This window comes from Rhinoraja longicauda, chromosome 33 (assembly GCF_053455715.1).
Source record: "Rhinoraja longicauda isolate Sanriku21f chromosome 33, sRhiLon1.1, whole genome shotgun sequence".
Lineage (NCBI taxonomy): Eukaryota > Metazoa > Chordata > Chondrichthyes > Rajiformes > Arhynchobatidae > Rhinoraja > Rhinoraja longicauda.
This window is the reverse complement of record NC_135985.1, coordinates 18,892,044-18,907,369: the sequence shown is the minus strand read 5'-3', so window position 1 is coordinate 18,907,369 and position 15,326 is coordinate 18,892,044. Positions and strand designations below refer to the sequence as shown.

Genomic DNA, 15,326 nt, shown 5'->3' with positions numbered 1-15,326 from the left:
TACAATCTCATTGAAACATATAAGATTATAAAGGGATTGGACACGTTAGAGGCAGGAAACATGTTCCCAATGTTAGGGGAGTCCAGAACCAGGGGCCACAGTTTAAGAATAAGGCCATTTAGAATGGAGATGAGGAAAAACTTTTTCAGTAAGAGAGTTGTAAATCTGTGGAATTCTCTGCCTCAGAAGGCAGTGGAGGCCAATTCTCTGGATGCTTTCAAGAGAGAGCTAGATAGAGCTATTAAAGATAACAGTCAGGGGGTATGGGGAGGGGGCAGGAACGGGGTACTGATTGCGAATGATCAGCCATGATCACATTGAATGGTGGTGCTGGCTCGAAGGGCCGAATGGCCTACTCCTGCACCTATTGTCTACAAGGTGCGATTGACAAAGACTCAGAGAACATCGATCAGTACAGCACACCAGGCTCTTTAGCCCAGTCTGTGTGAACATGCTGCCAAGTTCAACTAATCTCTGCTTGCATGTGATCCATACCACTCCATTCCTTGCATATCTATGTGCCTCTTTGATGCCTCTCGTTTCATAATTTGACAATCTGTCATCAATAAAAGAGGCAACTTCCAAGTCTTGAAGATTAGTGTGCAAGGATTACACCTTAATATCCTGATCAAAACCTTGATCACACTGAAGAAATAACCAGGCTTTCCAACTTGAATAAATTGGAAAGATTAGCATGATCTAAAATGAAATCTAGTCAAGTAAAATATGCATTATGGGATTGGAGAAACAATACAATAACAGTCGAACAAGGCTGGATATAACTGTAATTGTGCACGATAGCAACAGAAGGCACAAGGAATCACGTCAATGCATTTCCCCAGTGACTAAGCCACACAGATAATTCTCCTAATTGTTGACGTTTTCCATTTTACAGCTTCATTAAAGGTTAATCAGAAATCCAAAAACAAGAGTGTTTCAGCTCACTTCATGCAAAGAAAACCACATGTTAATAAACCTCACTGGTGTCAAGCCAAGATGAGTCAACTTCCTTTCCAGTTTCTGCAAAGCCGGTTAGCTGGGGCCTATCAACACTACCAGTGACATTACTAGGTTGGTTCGTAAATGCTTATGGCCTGATAGCAAAGGATAAGATAACCTTAAATCACCTCTTTTCTCCCAGTGGTCTTCGCCCTCGGCATAGGATTCCAGGAATTAATAACTGGTTCAAGATTTTTTTGATGGAGCAAAACAAGGAGGATGAAAAGGAAACGAGCCAACTCCATTACTGGGAACTTTCTGCTGCTTTATTACATCTAAAAGATCTCTACATTAACAGGTAACATTCATTAAGTAAACAATTCTTTTCCAATGCATGAAATAAATATTTTCACGTGGTACTTTATACAAACTGACACTGGTCTACTATACTCAATTATTTTTTTTAAAAGCCATTTCTCTGGTTTGGCATGCGGTCGCAGAAGCCAGCACTGTGAAAGATTTAAGGCAGTAAAAGTATCAGAATTATCTTTGACACCCTCAAAGAAATGATGAACAGAATTTACAAATTCGCAGAAGAGGGGAGTTTCCATGCTTGGAGAATCTGGTTTACAATGACACGGTGCAAATGAAATAGACTCTCAATACTGCAAATTCTAGAACAACCTACTATACCAAAGAGTAGGTGGGCAATGTGTACAAGCTGGCTTACTCTTTAAAATTCTCTTCATTTGTCAAAATGCAGCCAATAGTCTGAAAGATCCAGCTGTGTTCAGGCATAGAGAACTCTGCCATTGACACGAGCACCACTCAAATCCAAGTATTGATTTCCAATGAACTAAACATCGTCTCAATTCAATCCTATTTGAAAACGGAGTTCACAAAACATTAAAAATACGGTGGACAAAATCCCGATGAAAGCATGAAACATCTCCCCAGCGGCTAAACAGCATGTGAGCCTCTGGCCAAATTACACCATTTAGTGACCTACTTCCAATAAACCAGTCAATTCCTCCCCCCCCCCACTATCATTTTCAATGAGTTTTAAAACAAGTAGTCGAGGACAAGCGAGCAGATGCTGAAAACCTGAAGATTTGCAATCTTATAATCTGAAGATTTTGCAAATAAAACAGCTGAGATAGGCCAATTGATGCCGCTCTGTCTTCTGTGGAGTTTTCTAGAACTCTTTCATTACCCAAGGTTTGCTCCTTTTGGTTATAGCTCGTTCTTTGCCATCCTTGCTCTTCCACTTGCTGTTATATGATTGCACAAAGCTCATCACCTTCCAGTGGCCACCAGTCTTTACTAGGTCTTCTTTTGAGGAGGTTGCAGGTTGTAGGATATAGGGGTGAGCGGAACTAAGATGTAATTCTGACTTGTACACTTAACATACAGGTCAATGGTCTTTCATCAGGATGAGCGACACCAACAATAGTGTCCCCTTCACTTCATGAGATGTTCTGTCCAATTATAACTGCCCACAACACCAGGTTGAGATCAGTTGATAAGGCAGACAGGAAACTCAGAATGCGATATTTTCGAAGTTCATGGCTCAAATTAGCAGTGGGTAGTCTTCACCATCTTTCAAACATTACTTTCAAACTAGTGGAACAACTGCATAAAACCTCCCAGAGCACTTGGAATTGAACTTGTGGACCAACATATAACAGCAAAACAGGTGAAGGCTGGAGAGAGAGAAAGATAATTACTTTCTTGAGTACACCAAACTGTGCACACACCAACTATTTGTTTGAGAATTCTGTTTGATTCAAGGATCTGAGACACAGTCACACTCCAAACGGAGAATGTGAACCATTCATTGATTGGGAAAAAAAGCAATTTGGTTGGTTGCTTCCACGCTTGGCAAAGATCATAATGTACTGAACAAGCAAAAGACTAAAGAAACGTGAATGAAAACAAAGCTGAGGGCCGCATGAGTGGCAGTGTGGTTAGTTGGGGTGATGTATCAGTACACCAAAGGTACCCAAATTCTGGCATTCCCATTTCAACTGGGAGCATGCAGTGGAAGCTGGTGCTTTGCCAAACAGGGCATTTGAAATACAGGAATAAATTCCACACCCAATCTGGCATTTTCTTAGCAAGCTGGCTGTAATAATGATGATGCCCAGTGAGCAAACAGTGCACATGTATGAAATGAGGTTTTTTTTTAAAAAAAAAGAAAAATAACAGGTATACAAACTGGATGCATTCTACAGTTAGAGCTTTTCAGGGAAACAGAAAAATAAGAGGTTCAACAAAAGGATAGATTTTCTCCCTTATTACAATTCCTTAATGCTTGAAAAATGCTACTTTATAAAACGGACGATGTGGAATTTGTGAAGGGGTCGTCCACAAACTTTACCATCATCCTCCCCAAAAGTTTACCAGAAATGGCCTTTTTTTTGTGAAAAACTGTACGGTACTGAGCATTCCCCAAAGCTACTTCCTGCAAACGCAGAGGGAATGATATGAGGAACGGTCAAGATACTTTACATAACTTAAAGAATAATAAAATTATTTGCACAAAAAGGGAAAGTATTGTTGTCAACCATTGACATTTCAGTTCTTTCCAAAAGAAATATTCTACAGTGAAGTACAATGAAAAATTTCTAAGTCAAATAATGTCAACTGTGGAAGTAATGCCATCGAACAATACAAAAAGTAATATCACGAAACAGACAAATACATCGTAAAAACTCTGCTTTCACAAAGTAAACTGAAATAACCTTAAAAGACAGACAGTCTTGAATTTATATACAAAAGTTAACTGAAAATATAGTATTTTGTTCTCTGTACATGGTGTCTTTTTAAAAAAGTTTTTTTGTTTATTTAAAAAACGGTCTCTACACTTCTAAATTTATTTTAAAAGGTGAAACAAACCAGACTTTTTCCTTCTTTATCTCCCTCTCCCAGCCCCACCACAAAAAAAGGTAGCCATTATTTCAAATGTCAGTCCAATGAAATAACGTCTGGTATGGTGCCAAAAATGGTGGCACTTTCCACGCTGCTCCGGGTGGCCCCGGGATGTCCGAGATTCTCCCGCAAGCTGCTGGAGGAGACGAGGCTGCTGTTGCTCCCGCTGCTGCTGCCGTTGGTCACTGCCAGCGTGTTGGCAGGCACCGAGTTTGGTTGTTCCAGGAACATTTGTGAAGAGCTGTACGGAAAGAATCGGTTGAGCGAGGAGTGAATGAGGTCCTGATCCTCTGAGGCGCTCGCTGCTGCGGCTGCAGCGGCAAGGAGGGAGGTGCTGTAATGCTGCAGCGGAGGGAGGCAAGAACACAAAGGGTGCAACATTAACGTCAATTTAAAGTGAAACACTCGGTTGATTAATTTACTCGGTCATCTGACTAGCCCCAATTAATTAACATGCAAAATTATTCAAAATATTGACATAATTTTTGACATCTGCATAAAAATGCAGCTTTGTTAAATGAAGCTGATTAAATATCTTTAATGCATCCAAAAGATTAATGAACCAACTATTTAACTTAAAATGAAACTTGCATCTGTTGCAGATTGGCTTTCAATTTTGCTCTGCAACTGTTCACAATTATTTCACTGTGGATTTACAAGTGTCCTTCAAACCTCATTGACCTCTAAGGACCTCTAAGGATAAGTGACGTCGGCTATCATCATTTTCTTAATATCGCTGGAGGTGGCTTTTAGTGATGTAGGCTGAACCCTGAATTCAATATTTGGACATCATTACTGTGAATCAGCATTGGTTTGCCTTAGGCTCCATGCACTAGTCTGTAACGAGTTCTCTCAGTACACTATGTACTGAGCCACAGATACCAAGAGAGATCCCGTTTCGATTGAGTGTCCATGCCAGCCAGATTTAGGACAGTGGTCACTCACCTGAGTGACCCACAGTGAGATTTAGAAGGGCATCTGATTTAGAAGGGGAAAGAAAAGGAAGATGGTAATGGTCACTGGAGACCAACCATCACAGCCTTGGAGATTGCTGAAGGATTTTCTCAGAGATGCTTCACAAGCCTGACCATCATATCATATCATATATATACAGCCGGAAACAGGCCTTTTCGGCCCTCCAAGTCCGTGCCGCCCAGCGATCCCCGTACATTAACACTATCCTACACCCACTATGGACAATTTTTAAAAAACATTTTACCCAGCCAATTAACCTACATACCTGTACGTCTTTTGGAATGTGGGAGGAAACCGAAGATCTCGGAGAAAACCCACGCAGGTCACGGGGAGAACGTACAAACTCCTTACAGTGCAGCACCCATAGTCAGGATCGAACCTGAGTCTCCGGCGCTGCATTCGCTGTAAAGCAGCAACTCTACCGCTGCGCTATCATCAGCCCCTAATCAATAAACCCTCCATATATCAATTCAAAATTGGTGATGAGACCACATTAGATTCTGTACACAAATCCTCAGCAATGAAGCCCTGGTCATTCCCTCTTCTCCCCTCCCCCATCATGCAGGAGGTACAGAAGTGTGAAAACGCACACCTCCAGATGCAGGGGGAGTTTGTCCCAGGTGTTATCAGGCAACTGAACCATCCCATAAACAACTAGACAGCGGTCCTGACATACCATCTACCTCATTGGAGACCCTCGGACTATCTTTAATTGGACTTTACTGGACTTTATCTTGCACTAAACATTATTCTCTTTATCCTGTGGCAGTACACTGTGGACATCTTGATTGTCTTTGCACTGACTGGATAACACACAACAAAAAAGTTTTTCACTGTACTTCAGTACACGTGACAATGAACTAAACTAAAAAAAAACATCCATGCCTGCACACATGACCCCAGGCAATATGTAGGCATGTGCTGAGAACAGACAAATAACAACTGTGATGTAAAAGAGCCAGAAATAACCATCTCCAAAGACTGTCATCTAACCTCAATGTTCTATGACATTATCATTACCTATAACCTAGGGTTCGATAGCTTCATACTGTGACTACAAGTGCAGGTTGGCAGTTGGGTATCCAGTAACCAGATTCCTGACACTTCAAGGCCTTTCTACCATCAAATGTGGGAAGTTAGGAACATGGAATACTCGATACTTACACAGATCAATGCAGTGCCACAATAAGAAGCTCCATATCATTCACAACAGAGCCTGTATGACCGGCATCCCATGCGTTACCCTAAATAATTATTCCTTCCACTACCATGTATCATGACTGCAATGTGTACCATCTACAAAATGCACTGCCATTACTCAACAACCATATGCCAAAAGTAATTCCCAAGCCCCGTCACAGTGGCACAGCAGTGAAGTTGCAGCCTAACAGCGCCAGAGTCCCTGATTCGATCCTGACTATGGGTGCTGTCTGTACAAAGTTTGTACGTTTGTTTCTACTTACTTCAAACACAGTACAATATTATTTGAATCTAACTCTTGTTTTGAAATGTTGGGCTGCATATGGAAGTGCATAGATTTACACTGAGGTATCCTTATAAAATATCTAATTAATAAAATATCTAAAATAAACAAACAACTCAAAATCTGCTGAAGCCTCTCAGAAATCATTGATACATTTATGATTAAAATGAGGTTTCAATGGCAAAAATGCTTTTGACATGTTACATACCTGATTGTCCCCTTGCAGGAAGGGAAATAGATCTAAACCTGTTCAAAGAAAGGAAAATATTAGAAAAAGCATGTCAGATGTGCACAAACTCGATTAAATGTGGACACCAGGTTTCATTGGTATTCAAACGCCATCACCACTAATCAGAGAACATGATCAAGTAACTACACTGTTTAGGTCCAATTGCAAGAGAGCAATCTATAAAACACTGAGCCACATGTTTACTGTGCTCTTGCCACTAGGATTACGAGTAGGAAGGAACTGCTGGTTTAAACCGAAGATAGACACAAAAAGCAGGAGTAACTCAGCGGGTCAGGCAGCATCTCCGGAGAGAAGGAATGGGTGATGTTTCGGGTCGAGACCCTTCTTCAGGCTGGTTAGGGATAAGGGATTATGAGATGGTGTTTGGCAACAAAATTTTGGAGCAGGTTAACAATTTCAATTGAAGTGAGCGAACAAAAATATATTGAAAAAGGAAAAAAGCTAAGTAGTTTGAAAATGGCATGGTTTGGCATTTCCGTAACCTGATGCAGATTGATAGGACTTTGGTTCGGCCACACTTGGAGTATTGCGTGAGGTCCTGGTTGCCCCATTACAGGAAGGATGCAAAGGCTTTGGATGTTTGCCATAATGAGATCTGGATTATGGGGTATTAACTACAGGGAGAGGTTGCATAGATGTGGATTGTTTTCTCTGGTATACCAGAGGTTGCAGGGAGACCTGATAAGAGGTATATACAATTATGAGAGGCATAGATAGGGTAGACAATCAGAACCTTTTTCCCAGGATGGGTTAAAAAGACTCTGGAGGGCATAGCTTTAAAGTGAGAGGAGCTAAGTTTAAAGATGATGTTTGGGGCAAGTTTTTTCTTTACACAGAAGGTGTTGAGTATCTGGAATGCACTGCTAGGGGTGGTGGTTGAGGCACACGTTCTTTTGGCATTTTAGAAACATTTGGATGGGACTATGGATATGCAGGGAATAGAGGGATATGGGTTATGTGTAGGTAGATAAGAGATGCATCATGTTCAGCAGACATTACTGGGCTGAACCGACTGCTCTTGTGTTGTCCTGTTCTAGGTATCAGCAATACTATACACAATATATTGTTGGCATGGGCTGCACAGCGGTAGTGCTGCTACCTTACAGCGTCAGAGACCCGGGTTCGATCCTGACTATGGGTGCTTATCTGTAGAGTTTGTACGTTCTCCCCATGACCTGCCTGGGTTTTCTCCAGGAAGCTCCAGTTTCCTCCCACACTCCAGAGACGTACAGGTTTGTAGGCTAATTGGCTTGGTATAATTGTAGGATGGCGTTGGTGTCAGGGATCACTGGTTGGTGCGGACTCGGTGGATTGAAGGGCCCACTTCTGTGCTGTATCTCTAAATTAAACTAAATATGGTGTTGGTTAACAATACAGCATCTGGGAAAGGGAGTGGGGCATTTTTGGGGTGCAGGCCATAGTCATAGATGAATCTTATGGGTCGATATGACCAATCATTATGCCAAGCTTATGAAGAAGTCAAATAGTCTGCCAACACCTAATGATGCACTAAGAGTGAGGTAAGGCAGCCACTGAGAAGTACTTAAGTGAGCCAAAACGTTAATGGCTTTAGGGGAAGGAGAAATGAGAACCAAATGGAACATCGCACACCTACATTTTATGACTTCAAACAAAATATTTCAAAGAATCACACCAACATTCAATCAAAAATGATTTTGCTCCTTGGTTGGCTTCAATGAAAAACCCCCCCATAAATTTAAGTTGCACAGAGACGTCAATAAAATGGAGCACGTTCTGAGCAGACATTCGTTCCACTATTGATTTTTCGTTAAATGGTCTTAATTTGTTCAACGACAATCACAAGCAGCTTACCTTGCAATTCATATGGCAGCGTTGGTAAATGGTAAGAATGACGGTAATCTTGAAAAGGAGCAGAAATAAAGTTTGTGTCCAGAGTAGGCATGCTGGGAGTTCTCGTGACTGGTGACGTCTGATGGTGCAGATTTAAAACCCTACACGAAAGAAAACCGAAAATTAAGGACAATTTATACAAAAGACCAGAAACAAGTCTGATGAAATAGGTGATAGAACAAACATTGAACAGTGCAGGAACGGGCCCACAATGTTTGTGCCGAATATGATTCCATGTAAAACTGATCTCATCTGCCTGTACATGATCCAAATCCCTCTATTCCCTGCACTTCAATGTGCCTATCTAAAAGCCTCTTAAACACCACTATAATTTCTGCCTCCACCACCACCCCTGGCAATGCCTTCCAGGCCCCCACTCTGTAAAAAAAACCTTGCTCTGCACATCTCCATTAAACTTCCCCCCTCTCACCGTATAGCTATATCCTCCAGTGTTGGACATTTCTATAATGGGGATTGACTTTTTCAGTCAGAGAGTTGTGAATCTGTGGAATTCTCTGCCTCAGAAGGCAGTGGAGGCCAATTCTCTGAATGCATTCAAGAGAGAGCTAGATAGAGCTCTTAAGGATAGCGGAGTCAGGGGGTATGGGGAGAAGGCAGGAACGGGGTACTGATTGAGAATGATCAGCCATGATCACATTGAATGGCGGTGCTGGCTCGAAGGGCCAAATGGCCTCCTCCTGCACCTATTGTTTATTGTCTATTGAAAAAGGTTCTGGCCTCTCATAATTTTATATAGTTCTATCGTCTACCCTCAATCTCCAGAGAAAACAATCAAGTCTGTAGATTTAAACCTTCTAATCCAGGCTGCATTCTGGTAACCCACCTCTGTAGCCTCTCCAAACCTCCACATCTAATGGGCTACCAGAACTGCATGCAATACTCCAAACACAGCCTAACCAAAGTCCTATAGACTGAATATAAGAGTAAGGAAATTATGATGCAATGCCCCTAGCAATGAAGGTAAGCATACCATTTGCCTTCTATCTCACCCTATCTGCTTGTGCTGTGAGTTATGAACTTGGAACTCCAAGATCCCTCTGCACATCAATGCTGTTAAGGATCTTGCCATTGACTGTGCACTTTCCCCTTACATTCAACCTCCCAAAGTACATCTTTCCCTTGTTTGGGTTAAACTCCATTTACTGTTTCTCTGTCCACTTCTGCAGCTGATCTAATCCCACTGTATCTTCTGACAGCCTTCCTCACTGTCTGCAACTCCTCCAATTTTGATGTCGTCAGCAAATTTACTCACCAGTTCATTTACATTTATATCCAAGTCATTTTTATAATACCAGATAATATCATACTAATATTAGCACTTTGGTTTTCTGTAGTCTATTAGTGACCTCTGTTCAACAATATAAACTTGAAAGTTAGTCTGACCATAAACACAACTATCCAGTCAGTGTACGAGAGGTCACTTAATCATGGTGTCAAAGGCCCCAGTGGTGCCTCTGAAAGAACACCAATCGGGTGGTAGTTCCAGCAGAGAAGGTGCCAGTACGGTGGTGAAGAGCACGTAGATTTAAGGTAAACGTGGGGGGGGGAGTTAAGGGGACCCGAGGCAAAACCTTTATCCCAACACAGAAGGTGGTGGGTATGTGGGAAGAACTGCCGGGGAAGTAGTAAAGGTGGGTACAATAGTTTTACAATGGATAAATACACTTGAATGGGCATACTGATAGAAAAGGTTCTGAGGGATATGGGCTAAAAGCAGACAAAATAAGACTAGATTAGTAAGCAACTTGGTCAGCACATACAAGATGGGCTCAGGGAGTTATTTCTGTGCTGTATTGCTGTGTGATTTTCTGAAACCTGGAAGCAAAAAAAACGTTGTTACTGTGTGTGCTTCGTGGCTATGAAATGTAAGTACAGTTGTCCTACGAGTATAATCTTTATGGCTGATGTAACTGATTAGAGCCTTCTTTTGGAAAGCTTTTGATCTTTTTCAAGTGCTTTCAACAAAGGTTAAATTAGATGACTAAAGATGCAGCCGGATTGTTTGATCATCTTTAATTTAAACAGCATTACATATATGCATATGTTTAAAGATTTTCACTGCAATTAGATTGAAAAATCAAAGAGCCTTTTCTTATAAACGTCATGCAATTATTGCCTGGATTTACACAACTCATTTGAACAGATAGCATGGAGTTATGTCACAGCAAAGTACTCTGCTAGGAGGAGACGAGGGAAAATTAAGGAGACATTTTAAGAAAATCAAGTTAGTAATGGTTAACACCAAATGTCAGTGCCTTGGAATTTGAATGGAGAAAGAAAACCCCTAATTACCAGCAGTTAAGCTTAACACATCGATAATTCTGCTGCAATCACTTTAATTACAGAAACAACAGACTGCAATTGACATATATACAGTAAAGCATTCCAAGATGCTCTAAATAGGAATGACAAATGCATACAAGAACAAAGTCCTTAAGCTTTGGAAAGACTAATAAAACCAAGTAGAAGAGAATCCCTGTGTGGACGGGTATAATGAACACTGCATGTAGCAGCAATCCGTATTTGAAAAGGGAAAAAATATTTTCTTTGCATGCATTTCCAGCTTTCAAATTGCCATGGAGTTTTTTTCCACAGTGCCAACTCATTTCAAATATATAAAAAGTATCACAAGACTGAGATCCTTCCAAAGCTTACCCTTTGTTAATGGGCGGTGACGGAGAAGAAATTGCTTGGTATCTCTTTGCCGGTGGCTCATCATCCTCTTCTTCTGATGAACTGTCGAGTGTCAGATCAATCACTTCAACTTTCCTACTATCTTGTGACGAATGTCTCTGGTCAGGTAAGCTTGGACATGCACCTAACAAGTAAATTAAAACAGTCCATATTTTTGTTGAAACAAAGATATTTAATTGTCGGCAAATAGGCGCCGATTATTTTGATAAATATTCACTTTCATCTCTGGGATGGTTCACTCCTGTTGTGGGCTTTCTCCAACAACAAATCTGGCTCTCAAACAAAATTGAATGGACTTCCAAAACACAATATGATTGTTATTTGAATTTCATGTAATAATATAACAAACTCTTCTTGGATTTGAAACTGCAATGAAAATCTGAGATTGAGGGACACAATCTTTATCAGGTAATTACATTTATTTTGTGGGTTTGCACTAATTCTTGGTTGCAGTTTCACAAATATTGCTGTATATTAGTGAAGTCCACTATATATCAGCCACAGCTGGTTTCACTATAACCTGTCGCCATCTTCTGCACTTTAATATTCCTTGCATTTTGTCTCATTTCAATCCAAGGCTGGCTTGACATTTAGCTTGTTTACTGGGTGCATTAATATAGCAGTTTTTGTTCATCTGCAGGAATGTAAGGTAGGATGCCTTTCACTTTAGTTATCATCCCACATGATTTAGATAACAGAACCCTTCACCAGCATAAGATTCAATGTCATTATTCTTTTATAATTTACCTTCAGTCCTTGATATGAATGAATGAATGCATGAATACTTTACTGTCACATGTGACAAGTCACAGTGAAATTCTTTGCTTGCATACCCAAGGTATGCAAATAGTCGCCACATAAAGGGCGTTGACAAAGTTACAATGTATCCCGCGTAAGGTCTTCCTTTGTCCCCCCCCCCCCCCCCCACGTCAGCCCCCCCACACCGGGTCCTCTTTTGTTCTTTGCATCTACTTCTGCATATTTGTTCACCTAAAGTACATACCATCCACTCCATTGTAAGAAGAATTCACTTCCTGAACTTCTTTCTTCGTTCTCATCGGTGACCACGCTCCATCTTCCTTAAACTGAATCTCATCGCAGTCCGTGCAACAACTGAGGATTTCCATGAATAATCTGTTTCATGAAAATAATTCACAGATCAATTAAGTTATTCCCTCCAACTATCATCACAAAACCGTTTGGAACTGTTCAACTGTTCAACCAAAACCTGTTCAACTGTTATCAATATTTGAACTTCTGGGAATTCGCCAGAACATGGCCATTTCTAAACCTTAACCTGCAATGAAGAATCGTTTAATGCAAGCTGGGCCACCTTTGATCTTAATAACCCTCACCTCTCTACATTTATACAATGAGCAAAGGCTGGCAAGCTATTTGAAGAATTTAATAAGCAGAATTATACAACAGGATACATTTAAATTAAAAAAACATCCAACATGCTTAACATTGCCATACACACCCCCAATAATTAATTGTTCATTTACAAGACATTGCCGAAGCTAACATTTGCTATCCACTTAAATTGTCCTTAAATAGAGTGCCTCAGAGAGCTATTAAGGGACAATTGAGAACAGAAAATTATCAGACATGTTTTATGACAATCCGGTTATTTCAGGATATACTGGTTACTTGCTATTAAGCTGAACTTACAATTGTCTAACACAACCATGTAAGATAAAGGTCAACATTACTGAAACTAGCTCATTCCAGATGCATGAAATATAATCCTCACAGCTGCCATGGTAGGATGTGACGCACTGCTGTATCACAAATTCAGTTTTCTGGATTACTACTTCAGTATTTATAACTACAAACTATCATATCTCTAATTATGCCAACTGCAAATTGTGAAGCACTTTCTGTACTTGATCTTGTACTTCTATACAAAAACCAACAGTCTAGTTGCAGCCAATCATCGCATATTGGATAGAAATAAATTACACAGTTGAGAAAAATCTCAGTTTCATTTCTAAGTTTGCAACCTTTGGCTACTTAACCCCTCAAGCCCACTTTGCCATGCAATAAATCATGTTGATTCTGTTCCCCAACTCCATTTTTTCTAAACTCTAAAATTTTAGTTATCAGAAAATTAAATATTGCCATTGTTGATGAGTTACAGCAAACAGTCTTGTACGACGGATTTTATCCTAGGCAATCTGGAAGTCAATACAAATTATATCTGTGGACATTCCCCATTTCATTCTTTAAAATGTCAGATTTTCTCAGGCATGACTTTCGTTTTACAATTCCATATTTTTTTAACTTGATGACCAGAAGATCTATAAGGTGCATCTTGTGACTTTAATTTATTGACAAAAGATTTTGGGGCAACATGTCTATAACCTCTTAGTTTCCCTCCAACATCTTTCTTGCTGAATGAGTACAATTGTCTAATATGAATAGGAATAGATCCTGGATCAAGCGAGTTTGATAAGACTGCAGTTAGAGCATCTCATATCCTCTACCTAAGTCCTTTACAACTCTGGGTTGAAAACTAGATGGCCTTAGGGAACCACCACCTTTAGCTGCCATTATTGTATTCAACATTATGTTGCTTGTTAATTTTGACACTGCAAAATTTTATCTTCCTCAATAATCAGATACCATCCCCAACCTCCAATGTAAACCTTAAAACTAAAGTAGTCAGCATGCCTGCTAATTTAGTTTTAATTTACTACAATCAAGCATCTTTTTTCAGAAGAAATGCATTAGACTCAACCACAATCTAATATGCTATATTACTTTGGTGGTTTTAGGACAATGAAATCAGCCAAACAATAATGAAGAAAGGGGCAATCAATAATGGCCTTTTATGATTGATATTCACTGAATATCAATGGAAATTCAAGATAATCAAAGGACCACGTCACTGCAATACCCTTGCAACATTAAATATCCCAATGGCAGTCTTCAAAGTTGCAGCGTACAAGATTTGCAGTCACTTCATGAATCAAATCTCAAGCCGAACTGGCAAGTAACCAAGAGCAAATGTTTGTGAGAAAGGTGCAACGGGCAAGATTAAAATTCAATGGCATTTCCAACTTGAATACCATTCTTTTAACTGTAGTGCAGCAGGAACCATAGATTTAAAAATAACCTCACACTTAACAGTTCCATACAGATGGGAAACTGAAACAGGTCAGTCAGTGTTCAGCAATAAATTCCATAACTAAGTAAGCCAACTATCTGCCACATACCAATTCCACAATTTTATTTTTACATTAGAATTTTCAATAACGTCCTTTCTTATTATTGCTTGACTACTGATGTGTAATTTTGCCTTCTATTCTCCTATACTCAAGAGTGGTTCTAAAGTTTAAGTGTGAACTGCATTGATTCAATCTAATAAACGATACTTCAAAGTATGCCACACGTCAGCATTGAGCAAAGAGGACATTATTACATGGTACTGAAAGTAAAAAAGCTGCAGATGCTGGATCTCAAAATCAGAAAATACTAGAGATACTCAGCATGTCAGGCATTTTAGTTCAAATTACTTTTTTTTAAAATATAGTTGGAGCAGACAAATGGGATGAGAAAGGGTAGATGGAGTTTTATCCAAATAAGTGTGTGTTGCACTTTGGGAGGTCAAATGTAAAGGGAAAATAGATAATTAATGGCAAGACATAAAAACATTGACTTACAGAGGGATCTTTTATTCCAAGTCTGTAACTTCCTGAAAGTGGCAACACAAGTAGGTAGACATTTGGTATGCTTGCTTCGAAGATAGACACAAAATACTGGAGTAACAAGCAGCATCTCTGGAGAGAAGGAATGGGTGACGTTTCGGGTCGAGACCCTTCTTCAGTCTGAATTCACATCCCTCAATTCCCCTAGTTTATTGACCTCAAGTGCACAGTTTCATTCTATTCAATCCTTTCAAAGGAAAGAATAAAAAAACAGGCAATATTCTCATTGCAGTCTCACCACAGCCCTGTGCAACTGCAGTATTTATTTACTCCGATAAGTAAATTCTCCTGGTATAAAAGTTAATATGCCGTTTGTCTTTCCAATCTCCCACTGTGCCTCTGTTTCGCCTTCAATGGCTTTGCAATGCAGTCCCACACAATAACTCAGCATTGACAAATACTGTTTTCAGTTGTTCAATCTGGCTGTCCTCACTTTTTCCCACATTATATA

At 40.0% G+C, this 15,326-nt stretch overlaps 1 protein-coding gene across 8 annotated transcripts in view; it reads right to left on the bottom strand.

Moving 5' to 3' along the window:
* Positions 1-1,252: 1,252 nt before the first annotated feature.
* pias1b (protein inhibitor of activated STAT, 1b) overlaps positions 1,253-15,326 on the bottom strand; it is a 142,469-nt gene continuing 128,395 nt past the window's right edge. For all 8 annotated transcript variants that reach the window (XM_078427119.1, XM_078427125.1, XM_078427122.1 and 5 more), the window contains 5 exons: positions 12,169-12,299; positions 11,127-11,289; positions 8,412-8,551; positions 6,537-6,574; positions 1,253-4,212 (listed from right to left, as the gene is read on the bottom strand). In XM_078427119.1, coding sequence (XP_078283245.1) covers positions 3,907-4,212; positions 6,537-6,574; positions 8,412-8,551; positions 11,127-11,289; positions 12,169-12,299 — 778 coding nt within the window. In that variant the 3' untranslated portion in view covers positions 1,253-3,906. The remainder of the gene's footprint in view (positions 4,213-6,536; positions 6,575-8,411; positions 8,552-11,126; positions 11,290-12,168; positions 12,300-15,326) is intronic.